Here is a 22,636-nt window from a genome sequence, read left to right as displayed (position 1 = left end):
GTAACACTCATTAACTAGACATAAGGTAACACTCATACACTCATTGACTAGATACATGGTTACACTCATTAACTAGACACAGGGTAACACTCATTAACTAGACATAAGGTAACACTCATTGACTATACACAAGGTAACACTCATTAACTAGACATAAGGTAACACTCATACACTCATTGACTAGATACATGGTTACACTCATTGACTAGACATAAGGTAACACTCATTAACTAGACATAAGGTAACACTCATACACTCATTGACTAGATACATGGTTACACTCATTGACAAGATACATGGTAACACTCATTGACTAGACACAAGGTAACACTCATTGACTAGACACAAGGTAACACTCATTAACTAGACATAAGGTAACACTCATACACTCACTGACTAGATACATGGTAACACTCATTAACTAGACACAAGGTAACACTCATTAACTAGACATAAGGTAAACCCTCTTACACTCATTGACTAGATACATGGTAACACTCATTGACTAGACACAAGGTAACACTCATTAACTAGACATAAGGTAACACTCATACACTCATTGACTAGATACATGGTAACACTCATTAACTAGGCACAAGGTAACACTCATTAACTAGACATAAGATAACACTCATACACTCATTGACTAGATACATGGTTATACTCATTAACTAGACACAAGGTAACACTCATTAACTAGACATAAGGTAACACTCATACACTCATTGACTAGACACAAGGTAACACTCATTAACTAGACACAAGGTAACACTCATTAACTAGACATAAGGTAACACTCATACACTCATTGACTAGATACATGGTAACACTCATTGACTAGACACAAGGTAACACTCATTAACTAGACATAAGGTAACACTCATACACTCATTGACTAGATACATGGTTACACTCATTGACAAGATACATGGTAACACTCATTGACTAGACACAAGGTAACACTCATTGACTAGACACAAGGTAACACTCATTAACTAGACATAAGGTAACACACGTACATTCATTGTCTAGACACAAGGTAACACTCATTGACTAGACACAAGGTAACACTCATTGACTAGACACAAGGTAACACTCATTAACTAGACATAAGGTAACACTCATACACTCACTGACTAGATACATGGTAACACTCATTAACTAGACACAAGGTAACACTCATTAACTAGACATAAGGTAAACCCTCTTACACTCATTGACTAGATACATGGTAACACTCATTGACTAGACACAAGGTAACACTCATACACTCATTGACTAGATACATGGTAACACTCATTAACTAGGCACAAGGTAACACTCATTAACTAGACATAAGGTAACACTCATTAACTAGACATAAGGTAAAACTCATACACTCATTGACTAGATACATGGTAACACTCATTAACTAGACATAAGGTAACACTCATACACTCATTGACTAGATACATGGTAACACTCATTAACTAGACATAAGGTAACACTCATACACTCATTGACTAGATACATGGTTACACTCATTAACTAGACACAGGGTAACACTCATTAACTAGACATAAGGTAACACTCATACACTCATTGACTAGACACAAGGTAACACTCATTAACTAGACACAAGGTAACACTCATTAACTAGACATAAGGTAAAACTCATACACTCATTGACTAGATACATGGTAACACTCATTGACTAGACACAAGGTATCACTCATTAACTAGGCACAAGGTAACACTCATTAACTAGACATAAGGTAACACTCATACACTCATTGACTAGATACATGGTAACACTCATTAACTAGACATAAGGTAACACTCATACACTCATTGACTAGATACATGGTTACACTCATTAACTAGACACAAGGTAACACTCATTAACTAGACATAAGGTAACACTCATACACTCATTGACTAGACACAAGGTAACACTCATTAACTAGACATAAGGTAACACTCATACACTCATTGACTAGATACATGGTAACACTCATTGACTAGACACAAGGTATCACTCATTAACTAGACACAAGGTAACACTCATTGACAAGACACAGGGTAACACTCATTGACTAGACACAAGGTAACACACTTATTGACTAGACACAAGGTAACACCCGTTGACTCGACACCAGGTAACACTCATTGACTAGACAAAAGGTAACACTCATTGACAAGACACAAGGTATCACTCATTAACTAGACACAAGGTAACACTCATTGACAAGACACAGGGTAACACTCATTGACTAGACACAAGGTAACACACTTATTGACTAGACACAAGGTAACACCCGTTGACTCGACACCAGGTAACACTCATTGACTAGACAAAAGGTAACACTCATTGACAAGACACAAGGTAACACTCATTGACTAGACACAAGGTAACACACTTATTGACTAGACACAAGGTAACATCCGTTGACTCGACACCAGGTAACACTCATTGACTAGACAAAAGGTAACACTCATTGACAAGACACAAGGTAACACTCATTGACTAGACACAAGGTAACACTAATTGACTAGACACAAGGTAACACTCATTGAATAGACACAAGGTAACACTCATTGACTAGACACAAGGTAACACTCATTGACTAGACACAGGGAAGCACCTGTACACTCAGACATAAAGTAACGTTCAAACACTCATTGACTAGACACACGGTAACACTCATTGACTAGACACAGGGTAACACTCATTGACTAGACACAAGGTAAAACTCATTGACTAGACACAAGGTAACACTCATTGACTAGACACAGGGACGCACCTGTACACTCAGACATAAAGTAACGTTCATACACTCATTGACTAGACACAAGGTAACACTCATTGACTAGACACAAGGTAAAACTCATTGACTAGACACAAGGTAACACTCATTGACTAGACACATGGTAACACTCATTGACTAGACACAGGGAAGCACCTGTACACTCAGACATAAAGCAACGGTCATACACTCATTGGCTTGACACATGGTGTATGATCTATGAAATTTGAAACCCCGGATAGAAGCAAATAACGTTTTAGATAATATTGGTGTTCCGATTAACCGAAGGATTATAGCAAGATCATACATCGTTGTGCCTCGTCACACATTTTAATGTGAATTGCAGGATCTTCTTTTAGCTGCGAACCAATCCAATGCGGCCTACCTGTTCCAAAAGGACAAACTATACGATGTGAGTTACGACACGGGTGACAAGACCGTGCAGTGTGGCCGACACAACGACATCTTTAAACTGTGGCTCATGTGGAGATCCAAGGTACGGTGGCGTCATAGTCCTGGAATCACGCGAAAGGATCATATACGAGTTGATGTTACGATATGTATTTATAATTTACAGTGAGTCAAATCTATCAATAAAATAAATCTCCTGCAGTGTTACAATAATATGGTACCGCCACTCACGAGATCGGTCAGCATATATTCCACTGGTAAAAGTTCATTTGTCGAAGCTGAAGTTGGGATCAGCGCAGCTCCTATACCATTCGTCACCACTCGCCCCTTTCCGTAACCTGCAAGAAGACTCGTCCCCCTATCGATGAATGTTATGTGCGAAAATACGACAAACCAATCGGAATGCGCGTATGATTTCAAGTTCTTTGTCAAATAATCCCTCAGAAATAATTTTTGATTTTCAAATGTCTTGCATCTAAAAATATACCACAGAAACAGTGAAATGTGTTCAATCATACTGCATAATGCCGCACGTCCCGATGTCCTTTAAATTGCATCTGAAATATAACTAATATATGGGGATATATATGTGAACCATTACGCAACGAGTTGATAATTGTTTTAGGTATGCCCGTTTGCGCTAAGACGAAACATAGTCGCAAAAATGACCATAAGAGGGGCACGAGTCGCTATTCGGCTTGTCCCGGAATAACACGAGTTGGTCACGAATGCTGCTATACATCATTGCTTAAAGACTCCTTCCTGATGTTTGTTTAAGATACTTTGCATGACATTTTTGCATTTTCTTGGATCATTTCTACTATCTTTATTATAGGCTTACTCCTATATTGATGACACCCACAAAATGTTGAGCAACAGTTAAAGATGGACTATTGACTTAGACGTACCAGTATCATGATGGAATTGATATGGTCCCAAAAACAGATTTCGTTTCGAGCAGTTAGTTTATAAGTGAAATCATGCAGCTACAGAATATTTCTTTAAAAAAATTAAATTTTGAACGGTTGTTGTAAACAACTTATTTGTCAACCACCCCTTAATGCCCCAGGCACAGTAGTTCGGTGCATCGACCTGATTTAGATCCCCACTTTGATTCAGTGAAGTTGAAGTGTTAAGCTCATTAATGCAATATTGCTGTCATCTGCCGTGATATGACTCGACAAATGGCGTCAAACAATACCCAGTCCATTCAATAATGATACGTATGTTTTTGGATGAACCGTGCATTAAAATACTTGAAGTACTGGCAATGTTTATCTGTCTTCTTGTGAAGAGCCGTTTCAAACAATTCACAAACAAGTTAAAAGAGACAAACAGTAGACTATCAGTTTCTTCTTCTGGGTACACCAGATTTCAATTTCAAATTTAAAAATAAACTAAAATATCATCCTATCTATTGCAGAATATCAGATTGTAGCATGGTTTAAAACTGTAATTGAATTTTCACTTTATTATACAAATATATAAAACATGTCCATTAAACTTTCTTTATTTCAGTTTTCATCACAGGAAATGTTGGTAGGAATATCTGTATTTCAGTTGACGTTCTTCTTCTGTTTATGATGATGTTAGAGTTTTTCAAAAGTTATGTCTTTGAATATGTCACAGGGCGATAAAGGGTTTGAGGATCAAATGGACCGTAACTTTGAACTAGCAAAGTAAGTAAAACAATTTTAATTATTTTAGTAAAGTTATTCGAACCACATGTACGGGAGTTCAGTGATTAGTTCGAAGCCTCAATTGACTGAAGTGTTTGTGGATGTACCTCAGTGGCATCACCTAATGTCACTATTACGAACTTCCTTCCCTGTTAGGCTTATTATTATTGAACCCTCGTATATTATCAACAGAATGTGTTGCGCACATGATACATGAGGTTACAGCTTTGAAGTAAAAGGTAGCTGCACATTTTGATTAAACGTTAACATACAATGGATCAGGTTACAGCTTTGTTGTAAAATGTAGCTGCACTCCTTTATTAAAAGTTAACATACAATTGATTAGGTTACAGCTTTGTAGTAAAATGTAACTGCACTTTTTGATTAAACGTTAACATACAATGGATCAGGTTACAGCTTTGTTGTAAAATGTAGCTGCACTCCTTTATTAAAAGATTAGGTTACAGCTTTGTAGTAAAATGTAGCTGCACTCCTTTATTAAACGTTAACATACAATTGATTAGGTTACAGCTTTGTTGTAAAATGTAGCTGCACTCCTTTATTAAACGTTAACATACAATTGATTAGGTTACAGCTTTGTAGTAAAATGTAACTGCACTTTTTGATTAAACGTTAACATACAATTGATTAGGTTACAGCTTTGTTGTAAAATGTAGCTGCACTCCTTTATTAAACGTTAACATACAATTGATTAGGTTACAGCTTTGTAGTAAAATGTAGATGCACTCCTTTATTAAACGTTAACATACAATTGATTAGGTTACAGCTTTGTAGTAAAATGTAACTGCACTTTTTGATTAAACGTTAACATACAATTGATTAGGTTACAGCTTTGTTGAAAAATGTAGCTGCACTTTTTGATAAACCGTTAACATACAATTGATTAGGTTACAGCTTTGTTGTCAAAGGTAGCTGCACTTTTTGATAAACCGTTAACATACAATTGATTAGGTTACAGCTTTGTAGTGAAAGGTAGCTGCACTTTTTGATTAAACGTTAACATACAGTCGATTAGGTTACAGCTTTGCAATAAAAAGTAGCTGCACTTTTTGATACCAACTTTTGTCGACTATTCATTAAATGTAGACACTGTTTAATACAGGCAGAGATGACGTTTGTGAACGTTGCTTTGTAAAAGCGAATTGTGACATTGTGCCTGATAACTGATAATGGTTAATCCATACAATGAACGAAATAATAATAATTCAAAGGCGTTTCAAAAGTAATATTTTCACAAGGAAAGTTAAATTATTGTCACCTCTTTACTTTGTCAAATGAATATAAGTATCAGTCCATTGTATTCGAATACACTGCCTTCACACGAGCTGTCGCCTTTGTGGACAGGCTTCTAGCAGGCTACTCAAATAACCGCTGTGTTTTGTTTTTCAAAATCATGTGTGCTGCTGCTAGTATTGTAATAACAACTACTTCCCGGTCCAAGACCGTGCTATGAGACAGTTCCAATTCGTTTACCCTATCGCCTATAAAACTGTTGTGCACACATGCCCCTCATCCAACCCCATCCCTGGGTGGGATGCTGCTCATACTATCAACTACTGGCTTGTATGGTCGATGTTTGCTTATTTACAGACTATCACTATATATCTGTTAAAACCTGTCAACGGCACAAAACAACATTCCCACACATTACAAGGTATAAACACTGTTCAAGCATTTAATCCACTGCACGTATTTATGTTCTAACAATACATACAAGAGATCTCAAACTACGGTTAGTTGCTTAATATATTTTGGTTTTATTGCTACTGGTAGTTCTTTCCTTTTAAAGCTCTTTTAAGAAACAATGTTCGAGTACCGGATCATGTCTATTAACGCGACGTTACTACAGGTCAAGATTCGTTTTCATAACTGTTTGTTTGTTTGTTTGTTTGTTAGTTTTCATAATTGAATCGTTGAAATGTGAATGGCAACTAGCCTATTGATTATACTGAATATGGTTTGACTTAATAACTTTTGTTTGTAATGTTACTGATGTTTTGTAATTTCTATTTAATAACAGATATCTTCTTGGGAAAGTGAGAGATCGCGAAGGATTCCACCTTATTCTTGACGAGGTATAAATCGATCCTACATATAATGTATAATTGGAATATTTGTAAAGGAGTAACTCTAGTAGGTTTCATTGATACATTTGATAGTTTACAAATAAATGCAAGTATATATGTAGAGATATAGATAGATATATTATTCTTATAAGTCCGAAAGGTCCGAATAGGTCCCCATGGCCTGTACCCCATATTTGTCTCAAGGCACGATGGCCGCCTCTGTGGTCTAGTGGTAGAGCGTCCGCCCGGAGCGGAAGGTCCGGGTTCGATCCCCGGCCGCGTCATACCAAAAGACGTTCAAAGATGGCACTTGTTGTTACCCTGTCTGGTGCTCGGCATTAAGGGGCTAAAACAATGACTGGTCGGCTCGGAGTCAGTTTTCTGTGTCTGAGTAGGGTATTCATGTTAAACTGCGGCATGGTATCTCAGTGAGCTTGCACTATAAATCGGCATCAGTCCAGACTAGTACAAGCAGCCACAAACCCACACACGAGCATGCACGACGCTATATAAGTGCAATAATCTTGGACGCGACGTTAAACCCCATTTCACCTCACCTCACCTCACCTCAAAGCACGACTACGAAAGATCATAATGATTGTCATCGGGAAGGTGTTTGTGTTCGTACATATACATTACATATATGAAAGTATTCCTTTCCAGATCGAAGGCCCTAATGTTTGTTTCTGGTATATCCCACAAAAATGGCGATCCTTAAAACGCGAGGAAATACCCGATGAAGATCTCCACAAGGTAACCTTCGTGTGTAATAAATATACACCGTTCACATTGGAATATATAACTGTTTTGCATGTATACCATTGTAACAGTATTGCGTTTGGTATAAACGTTGTGACGATACTATTGTACTTGGGGTAGACGTATTGTATTGCATTGTATTGATGAGTATAACGTCAGTGCTGATCACTTCTTGTCTGGCGCTCGGCATTAAGGGGCTAAAACAAGGAGTGGTCGGCTCGGAGTCAGTATACTGTGTCTGAGTGGGGTATTCATGTTAAAACTACGGCATGGTATCTCAGTGGGCTAGCACTATAAATCGGCATCAGTCCGGGCTAGTACAAGCAGCCACACACACACACACACACACACACACACACACACACACACACACACACACACACACACACACACACACACACACACACACACACACACACACACACACACACGCACGCACACACACACGCACGCACACACGTGTGCATACACGTCGCTATATAAGTGCAATAATCTTAGACGCGACGTTAAACCCAATTTCACCTCACTTCCCACATCAGACTGCCGTTTAACCGAGTCCCTGGTGTATTCGACGTAGTTGTTCTATGCTCCGAAGTTTTTCACTCTAATATAAAGTTTTCCCGTGTTCTATATGGATATCGTCCTTTTCATACGTGTTTTCCGAATACTTTTCTTCATCTTGTTGTGTCGATAGCATGTCTTGGTATTGATCTCAACAAAGGATATTTCAGCTTGTTATCGATACATAATTATCGAGACAATTTCAATGCATCTGTAGTACGACCTATCTGAACATTCCTATTGGGAAAACATACATGATAATATAAATATGATTATTGTTGTAGAAAATATGCCTCCTTTAATGATCCGTTCTACGAGCTTGGCCAATCCGCTGACTTTAGGGACCGACCATTGGAATTAAAAAAAAGCTGTTTCTGAAAATCCTTAAAAAAAATTATGCTTTAGAAAAACAAGAAGTTGCCCACCACAAAATTTCACTGTTACAAGGCTGACAGTTATAAAAAAAATTTATCTGCTTTTGCAACTGACGCCGAACAAATATCTAACTCTAATATCAAATGATCAAATGGTCATCCTATATAGTTGAGTAGGAACCAGAACAACTGTCGTTTTTTGTTATGGTGATACAAATTGTGCGCGTTCTATTTTGAAATGTATACGTTCTGTCGATAGTTACCATACACCTCTTCCTCTTCCTAGGTTGCACCAGCCATCAAGGCACGAATGATGGAATCAGGAACAGTGATGGTCCAATATCAACCTTTAAACACGATGCCCAACTTTTTCCGGGTCGCCATTTCCAACATGGCCGTCAGTACACGTGACCTGGACTTCCTGCTTGATGAGATCGAATGTCTTGGGCGAGATCTGAACCTGTGATCTTCTTCCTGCTCCGGGAGCAGGAACTAAACTAAATGCCAATGCAGAAGTTGTGGATGGGAACATATTCACTGAGAGTGTTTTTAGAGAGTTGCATAATGACCCGTTCTGTGTGAGCTCTTGTAATCATGATGCCCGATTAAAGGTCTGGGAGAGAATGTTAGTGTAGGAAATAAAATCCGATTGCGTTGAAAAGCATTCCCTAACTGTATGTGACCTTATAGAATTTATATCGGTATCCGTTGGAGAACCGACAATAAATGATTATGTTTAATTAGAGCGTATAAGAGCCATTAGAAGCATCTCCCATTGGCAGAACAACTTAAACATAGGCGTCACGGCACGAATAGATGTTGTGGGAGGACGATTAACGATCAGTTATTTGAGATTTGTAGTTTGGCGTTATGATGCTGTGGTATTTGTATGGTCTCGCAATTTGAAAGTGGTTGTATTAGTAATATGGGTTGTAAGTTTGCTTGTATTAGGACCTGAGGTTAGGGACATGTACATTGCAAGTATATATATATTCACTGAAACCTATACATTTAAACAGAATTAAGTTCAAACAGCATCAGCTGGCATGCTTAATTATCATTTCTAATATTATTCGAGATTTCGCTGGAAAAGGATACGGCAGCTCCTGACATCACTAACATGAACATAAACACATATAGAGAGTGTTCTTATGCGACGCGACGCGGTGATATAACTGGACTACTGTTCACTCACTCACACATGTATGTACATGTACGTCTGTCGTATTAGTGTTTGGAACAACTGCATAGAATTACCTAAAACAAAGAGAAACAGGGTGAAGCTGGCTTTTTACACTGAATTAACAGGTCCCACTGAAGGGGAAATTTTTTTGCCATTTATTTACTTACTATTTGTTTTTATGTACCTCATATGCAAGGAAGGTAGACATCTAAATCGAATTTGTTATATTATACATTTCTCGAAATGGGAACTTTGCAATTCATCTTGTCATTATTTTAATATTTGGTTGGCATAGCGATTCTGTTACTTTGACCCCGTTACCTCGGTATACCATCTTCTTCGGTGGACCGGCATATACTTGTTATACTAACTATCTTGTTAACTCCTTCACGATTCTTAAGAGATGGTGGCCACTGTGTCACAATGAATGGTGTTTCCCATTGAGGATCTGTCGCCAGTTCTCCAGCGTCTATTCTGCTTTCAGAACTTGCGTGCCATGTCTTTCATAGTTTACTTCAGGTAAAAATCCATCAATTCACAAATAAGGCTTGAATGTTGCTAAGAAGAGTTTAGATGACGATGAATGTTTTACCGTTATGTGTATTTATCGTAAAGTGAGGGGCAAGAACATCTATACCTCTCGGCTTATTGTATCATATGTTTGATGTTTAATTGAATTAGGAGGCACGGGTGGCCAAGTCGAGAGTTGCGTCCCTTCGTACGCTCCAGAAACCTATGATTGTGGGTTCGAATCCCGATTCGCCCCGATTATGTTTCTAGGTTTGTCAGCACCATACCCGTGCTCATGGGTTTCACCGAAGTGGTAAACGTCTGAGACCTGCATCACTTCGGGCGTTCCTCCCACATTAAGCTGACACGCCGCGATATAACCGTAATACTGTTAAAAGCGGCGTTAAACCCAACTCACTCACCCATTAATTGAATTATCTTAGGTTAGCGATGTTTTATACAAAAATGAACTGTACTGGCACCATGTCAGCACTAAAAGAATATTTCCACATGGTTTTATGTGTAAAATATCAAAGATTTAAAACTGATTTTTACTGACGATGTGTATCCTATCAATAAATTGCTTTTTGGAACATAATAGGGTCATACGGTTGCAAAAATCATTTCTTACCCCCGTCTGCATGCAACCAATATCTTTAGTCTTGGCGAAGGCATTTAGGAGTGATACACATAAGGAAGAGAATCTATGGATGTCAACTTCTTTATTATGAGGAACACAACGTTTCTGAGTAAAAGGTTACTCCTTCATCAGGTCATTATGTCCCTCATAATAAAGATTTTGACATCCCTAAATTCTCTTCCTAATATATTCTTACACAACATTACTCAGCTACAGATAACTGTTTACAAACTGTTGCAGGAATAAGTTATTGTTAAATAGACATAATCACATTTAACAATGGCTCAGCGATCTAAGGCCTCGCAATTCGTTCTGCTGAGATGGGTCCCTTTTGGCGCATATGAATCATTTGGTTACAGGTTCGAATCCCAGATTTTCCCTAATCACTATTTACCATCGCCATTCACCAAAGATATAACTGAAATACTGTTCAAGCTGGCGTTAAAACCAACTCATTCCCTCACAGCAACATGAATATGTACCAAGCTGATTGTGGATAAGAATGTATAATACATGAATATATAATCTAGTTATCTATAGAAGTGATCACGTGTGTATTTATGACAAAGATAGAGAGCTATTCAACGTGAAACTGTTTGTTTCTGGACCGCCTCTCTGGGCAAGTGGTAGAGCGTACGCCCGGAGAGCGGAAGTCGGGGGTTCCATACGAGCTCGTCATACCAAAAGACGTTAATAGACGGTACTTGTTGTTACCCTGCCTGGTGCTCGGCGTAAAAGGGTGACGTATTGTTATGTACACATGTTTTTGTTCCCAGCGATCATTGTGATATAGACTCTGTGATTTCATAATGTTACCAGCAGCAATGACAAGATATATTACACATTTTATATATAGTAGTTTTGTTACGGCCTCAGTTGAAGACGGCGTTAATATAGATATATAGATAAGACGTGTAGAACTCATTGCATGTATACAGGAAACGTTAAGTACTTACTCATTTCGTGTACAATTCGGTGGTGAGGAAAAGACGAAAATGACAGAATCGTTGGATGGTTATGTTCATGGTTGTTGAAATCGGTGTTTACACGATCTATACTGAAATCATTCTTTGTTTGTATTTATCAATGTTAACGTTGCATGTATATAATGACAATGTATGGTTATTTTGGAAAATATGTGGATATTTGTGCATTGAAACCCTGATCTCTGTTTAGAAAGAATTTAATAAACATTTTGCTTTTAGACTGAATAAATATCATATTTAGCTAGAGTTACAAACTTGTTTTGTTTTATATTCAGTATCATGCAAATACATACTGGTGTGTACACTATCTACTTATATATACTAAGTACATGAACTTCCACAAAAAGAGCATGGTCATACTCCGAAATGTGCACTGTAGACACGCGACCTTAATATAACATCATAACATCAAAGTAAAAGCGACAAAACAATTTCATAATAATAATATTAATAAGACATTTTGCATGGTTCCGACTTAAGTCATAAGTCTATGAATCGCTGTCAAAAGCGATGATATCTGGAGTTTGCGAAAAGGTTCAAATTCTTTTTCATTTCAATGACCGATGATGTCAATATAAGCATCTACGTCCGTACCTGTTTGATGAAGAGAAACCCTGTCGGTTTCCGGTAGAAGTGTTCCCCACTCACTCACTCACTCACTCACTCACTCACTCATTTACTCACTCACTCATTTACTCACTCACTCACTCACTCACTCCGCCCGGGGAGCGGAAGGTCCGGGGTTCGATCCCCGGATGGGGTATTCATGTTAAACTGTGGCATTGTATCTCAGTGTGCTAGCACTATAAATTGGCATTCGTCCTGACTATTTCAAGCAGCACACACACACGTGCATGCACGTCGGTATATAAGTGCAATAATCTTGGACGTGTGTGTGTGTGTGTGTGTGTGTGTGTGTGTGTGTGTGTGTGTGTGTGTGTGTGTGTGTGTGTGTGTGTGTGTGTGTGTGTGTGTCCGTGCATGCGAGCGTGTGTGTACTTGCTTGGATGCGTATCTTTGTATCATTTAACATCAATCACACAAACAACATTTCCCATGCACTCACAATATTCTGAAATGGGTGAGGCTGAGAATACATATACATACAAACAAGTGAGTGGGCAAATATAGGCAGACCAGTAGATAGATAATTTGCAAATTAAAGTGGGTCGTGGAATAGTAATACTGCCTGCCACTTGAAACCGACAGCTAAGCAGTTAGATATACAGTCACGTGACTACAGACTCCATGCACCGTTTGGGACAGACCAAGAGCCCATGATGGTTGACATAAGAACATGTTTCGTGGTCTGCGGTTTTCTGTACTTTGTGCGTAAGTGATCTCTTTTTAATTTTTATCATTTTCAAACATTAATGCGGTAAGAGAAATTGTTGATTGCATATTAATTGTTTGTTTTTGAATGAGAAATGTTAGATAAATTATGTACTACCAACTACAGGATCTGAATGTTAACATGGACAAAAACAGATACCGTTACACAATATACCGTTTTAAACTATATTCCTTTTTTTAAGCTTTATGAGTAATTGATACACACTGGCTTATTATATAGTTGGAATGGTCGGAATCGCTTTTAGACGAGTTTCTTGTGATTATAAAGGGTTATGTCGCTTTATTAGAAAAAGGCGTCTCACGTTTCAGGTGTTGAGGGATTTCCAATATACGGTGAGCTGTACGTGAATGTGTCTCAGGGAAAAGCGGTCTGGGATGCAGCGGAGAAAGAATGTCGAAAAGATGGATTTCGCCTCACAAACTACGTGACTGTGGAGTCCTTAAAAAATATAGGTAAAGGCGGGGAATACTGGATTGGCGGCGTCAAAGATGAAGAAGGTAAGAAGCCGTGTGTCATGAACTAGCCATCATCTGTACTCACGTATTTACTTTAGAGTTGATGTAACACGCTGAAGCGCAAGGCAAGACGTGTGCGTTGGTTTATTCGTACGTCTTAACAAGTAATCCCGTGACAAAGAGTTCAGACGACCAAGCGATGTTGATACGTAAGATATATTATATACTCTGCAAAAGAAGTAGGGGATAATCGAAAATTACAGATTGAAGAAATACAATTGGGTATCGGGTGATGGTAATGGAGGGTGGGGGGCAAGTCATCAGGATACACAGGTGACTTATAGTTCAGCTTCCATCACAAGTCATCAGGATACACAAGTGACTTATAGTTCAGCTTCCATCACAAGTCATCAGGATACACAAGTGACGTATAGTTCAGCTTTCATCACAAGTCATCAGGATACACAAGTGACTTATAGTTCAGCTTCCATCACAAGTCATCAGGAATCACTAGTGACTTATAGTTCAGCTTCCATCACAAGTCACCAGGATACACAAGTGACTTATAGTTCAGCTTTAATCACAAGTCATCAGGATACACAAGTGACTTATAGTTCAGCTTCCATCACAAGTCATCAGGATACACAAGTGACTGATAGTTCAGCTTCCATCACAAGTCATCAGGATACACAAGTGACTTATAGTTCAGCTTCCATCACAAGTCATACGGATACACAAGTGACGTATAGTTCAGCTTCCATCACAAGTCATCAGGATACACAAGTGACGTATAGTTCACCTTCCATCACAAGTCATACGGATACACAAGTGACGTATAGTTCAGCTTCCATCACAAGTCATCAGGATACACAAGTGACGTATAGTTCAGCTTCCATCACAAGTCATCAGGATACACAAGTGACTTATGGTTCAGCTTCCATCACAAGTCATACGGATACACAAGTGACGTATAGTTCAGCATCCTTCACAAGTCATCAGGATACACTAATGACTTATAGTTCAGCATCCTTTACAAGTCATCAGGATACACTAGTGACTTATAGTTCAGCTTCCATCACAAGTCATCAGGATACACAAGTGACGTATAGTTCAGCATCCTTCACAAGTCATCAGGATACACAAGTGACTTATAGTTCAGCTTCCATCACAAGTCATCAGGATACACAAGTGACTTATAGTTCACCTTCCATCACAAGTCATCAGGATACACAAGTGACTTATAGTTCACCTTCCATCACAAGTCATCAGGATACACCAGTGACTTAAAGTTCAGCTTCCATCACAAGTCATCAGGAAACACTAGTGACGTATAGTTCAGCTTCCATCACAAGTCATCAGGATACACTAGTGACTTATAGTTCAGCTTCCATCACAAGTCATCAGGATACACAAGTGACTTATGATTCAGCATCCATCACAAGTCATCAGGATACACAAGTGACTTATAGTTCAGCTTCTATCACAAGTCATCAGGATACACAAGTGACTTATAGTTCAGCTTCCACCACAAGTCATCAGGATACACAAGTGACTTATGGTTCAGCTTCCATCACAAGTCATCAGGATACACAAGTGACTGATAGTTCAGCTTCCATCACAAGTCATCAGGATACACAAGTGACTTATAGTTCATCTTCCATCACAAGTCATACGGATACACAAGTGACGTATAGTTCAGCTTCCATCACAAGTCATCAGGATACACAAGTGACGTATAGTTCACCTTCCATCACAAGTCATACGGATACACAAGTGACGTATAGTTCAGCTTCCATCACAAGTCATCAGGATACACAAGTGACGTATAGTTCAGCTTCCATCACAAGTCATCAGGATACACAAGTGACTTATGGTTCAGCTTCCATCACAAGTCATACGGATACACAAGTGACGTATAGTTCAGCATCCTTCACAAGTCATCAGGATACACTAGTGACTTATAGTTCAGCTTCCATCACAAGTCATCAGGATACACAAGTGACGTATAGTTCAGCATCCTTCACAAGTCATCAGGATACACAAGTGACTTATAGTTCAGCTTCCATCACAAGTCATCAGGATACACAAGTGACTTATAGTTCACCTTCCATCACAAGTCATCAGGATACACAAGTGACTTATAGTTCACCTTCCATCACAAGTCATCAGGATACACCAGTGACTTAAAGTTCAGCTTCCATCACAAGTCATCAGGAAACACTAGTGACGTATAGTTCAGCTTCCATCACAAGTCATCAGGATACACTAGTGACTTATAGTTCAGCTTCCATCACAAGTCATACGGATACACAAGTGACTTATGATTCAGCATCCATCACAAGTCACCAGGATACACAAGTGACTTATAGTTCAGCTTCTATCACAAGTCATCAGGATACACAAGTGACTTATAGTTCAGCTTCCACCACAAGTCATCAGGATACACAAGTGACTTATGGTTCAGCTTCCATCACAAGTCATCAGGATACACAAGTGACGTATAGTTCAGCATCCTTCACAAGTCATCAGGATAAACTAATGACTTATAGTTCAGCATCCTTTACAAGTCATCAGGATACACTAGTGACTTATAGTTCAGCTTCCATCACAAGTCATCAGGATACACAAGTGACGTATAGTTCAGCATCCTTCACAAGTCATCAGGATACACAAGTGACTTATAGTTCAGCTTCCATCACAAGTCATCAGGATACACTAGTGACTTATAGTTCACCTTCCATCACAAGTCATCAGGATACACAAGTGACTTATAGTTCACCTTCCATCACAGGTCCTCAGGATACACCAGTGACTTAAAGTTCAGCTTCCATTACAAGTCATCAGGAAACACTAGTGACGTATAGTTCAGCTTCCATCACAAGTCATCAGGATACACTAGTGACTTATAGTTCAGCTTCCATCACAAGTCATCAGGATACACAAGTGACTTATGATTCAGCATCCATCACAAGTCATCAGGATACATAAGTGACTTATAGTTCAGCTTCTATCACAAGTCATCAGGATACACAAGTGACTTATAGTTCAGCTTCCACCACAAGTCATCAGGATACACAAGTGACTTATGGTTCAGCTTCCATCACAAGTCATCAGGATACACAAGTGACGTATAGTTCAGCATCCTTCACAAGTCATCAGGATAAACTAATGACTTATAGTTCAGCATCCTTTACAAGTCATCAGGATACACTAGTGACTTATAGTTCAGCTTCCATCACAAGTCATCAGGATACACAAGTGACGTATAGTTCAGCATCCTTCACAAGTCATCAGGATACACAAGTGACTTATAGTTCAGCTTCCATCACAAGTCATCAGGATACACTAGTGACTTATAGTTCACCTTCCATCACAAGTCATCAGGATACACAAGTGACTTATAGTTCACCTTCCATCACAGGTCCTCAGGATACACCAGTGACTTAAAGTTCAGCTTCCATCACAAGTCATCAGGAAACACTAGTGACGTATAGTTCAGCTTCCATCACAAGTCATCAGGATACACTAGTGACTTATAGTTCAGCTTCCATCACAAGTCATCAGGATACACAAGTGACTTATGATTCAGCATCCATCACAAGTCATCAGGATACACAAGTGACTTATAGTTCAGCTTCTATCACAAGTCATCAGGATACACAAGTGACTTATAGTTCAGCTTCCATCACAAGTCATCAGGATACACCAGTGACTTATAGTTCAGGCTCCATCACAAGTCATCAGGATACACAAGTGACGTATAGTTCAGCTTCCACCACAAGTCATCAGGATACACAAGTGACTTATAGTTCAGCTTCCATTACAACCTGCAAGTCATCAGGAGCTGCAGACCGCAGAATTTTTTTTAATTCCGAAGCACTTCTTGCGCAATTCTCAGTTTCAATAATGATCATACTGATCATGCTTTAATATCCCATCTGTTGAACGCCATAATGTAGTGGTGTGTACTTTATAACAAAACATTACAAAAGGTCAAAAGTTTGAATAATGCTTATCTGATATGGCATGGCGTGGCGCGTGGATGTGGTGTGTGTGTTTGTGTGTGTGTGTGTGTGTGTGTGGTCTATTGTGGCGTGGCGTGTGTGTTTGTATGCCGTCGCATGGCGCGTGTGTGTATGTGTGGGACGCGGTGTTGCGTGTATGTGGCGCAATGCGTGGCGAAAGTAACGCGGTGTATTGCGTGTGTGTGCCTGACGTGGTGTGTATCCTGTGTGTGAGTGGCGTGGCATGTGTATGTAAGTGGCGTATTGTGGCGTGGCGTGTGTGTTTGTATGGCATGGCGTGGCGTGGCGTGGCGTGGCGTGGCGTGGCATGGCGTGGCGTGCGCGCGCGTGCGTGCGTGTTTGTGTGTGTGTGTGTGTGTGTGTGTGTGTGTGTGTGTGTGTGTGTGTGTGTGTGTGTGTGTGTGTGTGTGTGTGTGTGTGTGTGTGTGTGTGTGTGTGTGTGTTCGTGTGTGTGACGCGGTGTGTGGCGTACATGTATGTATGTGTGTGACGCGATGTGTGGCGTGTGTTACGCGGTGTGTGGCGTGTGTGTATGTGACGCAGCGTGTGGCGTGTGTTTGTGGCGTGGCGTGGCGAGGCGCGGCGAGGCGTGGTATGAATGGATGGGGAGTGGATGGTTTAGTGTGATGTGGATAGGTGGGTGTGGTTTTGTGTGTTTTGTGGGTATGGATCAATGGACGGATGATGAATGGATGGGTTTGTGTACATGTGGAGTTTATGTGTTCATGTATGTTTGTGAGGTTGTATGTGTGTGGATGGATGTTAGAGTCTTTAGTGGGAAAATATGAAGCAGGTGCGTTTAGGATAACGTGTGTATGCATTTATGCATATTGTATGTTGTTCAAGTGCCTGCGTATTTGTATAAAATAGCCGTGCACATTCAAGTATCTTGGTACGCAACTTTGTGAGTTGAAGGGAGATAGCCATTTTAATGAAGACATTTGAAGCTCTCATAAATCACCCACCGTTTACCATGTGGGATCATGTCTGTGCGCACACTGCTTTTGTTAATGCATATTTGGATTTGTGAACTTTCTGCAATAGGAACACTAATATAGTTTGCATTGGCGGCTATATATTTATCATATTATACATTTGAAGACGGAGAGTTGTCTTTAATCTTGAATATATATTTATTTCAGAGGAATGTCCCATGCTAAATCTGTCTGGAAAAGGAGTAACAAAAGCCGATTGCGCTGTCGAAAAGCATTTCTTATGCAGTCGTAAGTCGAAACATTGGCTTTAATTTCGCTTTGCTTTTAGCACAATAAACACAAACACCATCAGTTGATTGGTAATGATTCATTAAATATTGATCTGTCACAGTGTACAGATCTATGTTTGTATATACCTATCGGTCAACCTTTAATACTTCTTTTAAAATACTAATTCAGCCCTTATTTGTTTCAGCCCCAGAGATAGCGAATATGAATCATGTCATAATGATCGCCGTTGGTGCTTTCACTGTCATCAACATGATTTTAGTCACTATCTGCGTTCTGAGAAGGTACGAGTTTTAATTCTACCTCACGTATAGGCACGTTTGAGCTGAAAGCGCTCGTCAGTTACTGGATTAAGTCTATCCGAGCAAAATGTGTTCATCATTCACTGTTCCGCTCCTTCATATCGAAAGGCCTTCAGCAACATAACGGGATCGGGTAGACAGGCTCGCTGACTTGGTTGATGCATGTTATCGTATCCCAGTTGCGTAGATCGATGCTCATGATGTCAATCACTAAATTGTCTGGTCCAGACCGCCGGCGTATAGCTGGAATACTACTGAATGCGGCGTTAAACAACAAACAAAACATAAATCCCAGTACTTATGTTTCCGTTGGGCCCATGGTCATAATGTAGCACCCCGTTGCTAGTCACTATAGGTAATCAAATCGGAGTGGTCAGCACCCCGTTGCTAGTCACTATAAGTAATCAAATCGGTTTGGTCAGCACCCCGTTGCTAGTCACTATAAGTAATCAAATCGGTTTGGTCAGCACCCCGTTGCTAGTCACTATAAGTAATCAAATCGGTTTGGTCAGCACCCCGTTGCTAGTCACTATAAGTAATCAAATCGGATTGGTCAGCACCCCGTTGCTAGTCATTATGGGTAATCAAATCGGTTTGGTCAGCATCCCGTTGCTAGTCACTATAAGTAATCAAATCGGTTTGGTCAGCACCCCGTTGCTAGTCACTATAAGCAATCAAATCGGATTGGTCAGGACCCCGTTGCCAGTCAGTATGGGTAATCAATTCGGATTGGTCAACACCCCGTTGCTAGTCAGTATGGGCTATCAAATCGCATTGGTCAGCACCCCGTTGCTAGTCAGTATGGGTAATCAAATCGGATTGGTCAGGACCCCGTTGCTAGTCAGTATGGGTAATCAATTCGGATTGGTCAACACCCCGTTGCTAGTCAGTATGGGCTATCAAATCGCATTGGTCAGCACCCCGTTGCTAGTCAGTATGAGCAATCAAATCGGATTGGTCAGCACCCCGTTGCTAGTCATTGTAGGCAATAAAATCGCATTGGTCAGCACCCTGTTGCTAGTCAGTATGGGCTATCAAATCGCATTGGTCAGCACCCCGTTGCTAGTCAGTATGGGCTATCAAATCGGATTGGTCAGCACCCCGTTGCTAGTCAGTATGGGCTATCAAATCGGATTGGTCAGCACCCAGTTGCTAGTCATCATAGGCAATCAAATCGGATTGGTCAGCACCCCGTTGCTAGTCATTATAGGGTATCAAATCGGACGGGGTGGTCAGGCTGTGTGATTGAGCGAATAACGTGTCATCGTGTTTCGATTGCGGAGAACGTTGCTCATGATTTCAGTCATTGGTTTGCCCGGTCCAGACTTCATTGTTTACAGGAGCCTTGATATAGCTGCCATATTACGTTAAGCGGCGTTAAACACCAGTCAGAAAGGTAGTAGCTATATATCCAGTAGATATTAGTATAACGCCCTTTGTCTTGAAATGAAGACGACAAGACCATCGCCACCGAATAATTTTGTATATATAAGACAGGGTGTCTACAGTTGTATAAACTCATTTTAAAAGCAGTTATGTTCATATCCGCTTGTTGAAGTACTTCGGTCCTTCTTTTCGTGTTTCTTTTGAAAATCAGTTACACACATACCCTTCACTCGTTTGTAACTCTAAACAACCGATGAATTTTGTAACGCATCCATTTTTGTCCCAGAGTATGCAAAAGGCGGGCACGTCAACCAAAGGAGAAGAAGCCCAAGTCTACTTCGAAAAAGGATGATGCTAAAGAGGGACGAAAGAAAAAAGACAAACGACAAAAGAAGGACGCAAAGATGACAGATGACTCAAAACAAGAAACTCCCACCGGAGAAACTGGTAAAGCAGAGCCTGAAGAATCGGCCGGTGGCGATGAACAAACTGCAAAAACCACTGCCGTCGTGGAAGGTGGACCGACTGGAACTGCAGATGCTGAACCTACATTGACCACTGCTGCTGCTGCATCATCTGCATCTGCGGATGGAGACGCTGGCAAAGATGAGAAGTTACCTGACCCTCCCGACTTCCTTTTGAAAGACTCGACTTCAGCTGCGGTTACAACTGTTGCAACCGACTCTACTGCAGTATCTGCCATTGTTGTAAGCTCTACAGCTACCGCTGTCTTTACAGCCGGCGTAACTAGTGCTGTTGACACTGGTATTGCGTCAGGCAGCATCACGGCCACGGAAACAAAGGTAGAGGCTGCGAAAGAAGCAGACGAGAAGATGAGCTGTCAGGAAGCGCCTAAGGATGGCCTTGGGCAAACTGATGTCACTTATGCCGAGAATAAACCATCGCTGATGTCTGAAATGGAAGCAATGCTACAGGGGAAAAGCATTGGGAGCAAGCAAGGGGAGGTAACTCCAATCCTACCAACAGGGGAGGTAACTCCAATCCTATCACCAGGGGAGGTAACTCCCATCCCACCACCACCTCCTCCTCCCGAGTAAGCTGTCAAGCAAGATCCCAAAGCAGAGTCTTTAACAACGGGATCATTGTTTTTTCTTAAATTTTCTTGTTCTCATATGCGTTTCCATTTGTCATATTCAATGGCGTCTATATCTAGGCTGAAGAAATAATCGTGCTCACATATGGGGGGAGAGTATCAGTGTCTACATTCAGTCTTTGTTGGCTGCCGTACTTAGAAGTACATTAACTAGCTTTTAGAACGTGAGAACTTGAATTGTAATATGTTGCTTACATCATTTTTTGTTAATGCAAAACGTTTAATAAACAGTTTGAGATCCTTATTTCGAACATTCACATTCTTCTACTTGCAAGTTTATTTTTGTCGATTTGCGCTTCCTTTTCATTGCACATGTATGTTGACATACCTTTTTTATAATCTCGTGTTCCCATTCAAAAGCATGCCCTTATGTTTTCAATGTATACTCAGTCTATTGAAACAATATATTTTGATTGATGAACGGATGATTAATAAAATAAGCACATGATTACGTTCATCTTGTCTTTTGTGATATTTAGGGTAACCATGCTTGTCGTAAGAGGCGACTAACGGGATCGGATAGTCAGGCTCGCGGACTTGGTTGATGCATGTCATCGTATCCCAATTGTGTGGACCGATGCTCATGATGTCAATCACTGGATTGTCTGGTCCAGACTCGATTATTTACAGATCGTCGTCATGTAGCTGTAATATTGCTGTGGCCGGCGTTAAACAACAAACGCAAACGTCACTAACTGAGGGCTTCCAATCGCCTTCACGGTACACTTTATGACAAAAAGTGTTGCACTATTCTGTTATCCCGCGTAAATGTGAAGCACTGATAGTTATTTGTCACACTGT

General features: G+C 40.1%; 2 protein-coding genes across 2 annotated transcripts in view; both read left to right on the top strand.

Moving 5' to 3' along the window:
• Window positions 1-12,226, top strand: part of LOC124134753 (glutamate decarboxylase 1-like) — a 42,061-nt gene extending 29,835 nt beyond the window's left edge. Inside the window, exons 11-15 of the mRNA XM_046499793.2 lie at window positions 3,133-3,282; window positions 4,827-4,876; window positions 6,918-6,972; window positions 7,627-7,716; window positions 8,944-12,226. Coding sequence (XP_046355749.2) covers window positions 3,133-3,282; window positions 4,827-4,876; window positions 6,918-6,972; window positions 7,627-7,716; window positions 8,944-9,123 — 525 coding nt within the window. The 3' untranslated portion in view covers window positions 9,124-12,226. The remainder of the gene's footprint in view (window positions 1-3,132; window positions 3,283-4,826; window positions 4,877-6,917; window positions 6,973-7,626; window positions 7,717-8,943) is intronic.
• Window positions 12,227-13,184: 958 nt separating this feature from the next.
• Window positions 13,185-22,292, top strand: LOC124134702. Its single transcript, XM_046499723.2, has 5 exons — window positions 13,185-13,308; window positions 13,639-13,827; window positions 18,953-19,033; window positions 19,221-19,317; window positions 21,008-22,292. The coding sequence occupies exons 1-5, from the start codon at window positions 13,254-13,256 to the stop codon at window positions 21,777-21,779; spliced, it is 1,194 nt and encodes a 397-aa protein (XP_046355679.2). The 5' UTR covers window positions 13,185-13,253; the 3' UTR covers window positions 21,780-22,292.
• Window positions 22,293-22,636: the final 344 nt, after the last annotated feature.

Source organism: Haliotis rufescens, unplaced genomic scaffold, assembly GCF_023055435.1.
Source record: "Haliotis rufescens isolate VD_foot unplaced genomic scaffold, xgHalRufe1.0.p SCAF_4, whole genome shotgun sequence".
In the NCBI taxonomy this organism is placed as follows: Eukaryota; Metazoa; Mollusca; class Gastropoda; order Lepetellida; family Haliotidae; genus Haliotis; species Haliotis rufescens.
Note: the sequence above shows the minus strand (reverse complement) of the source record. Positions and strands in the feature narration are given on the sequence as shown.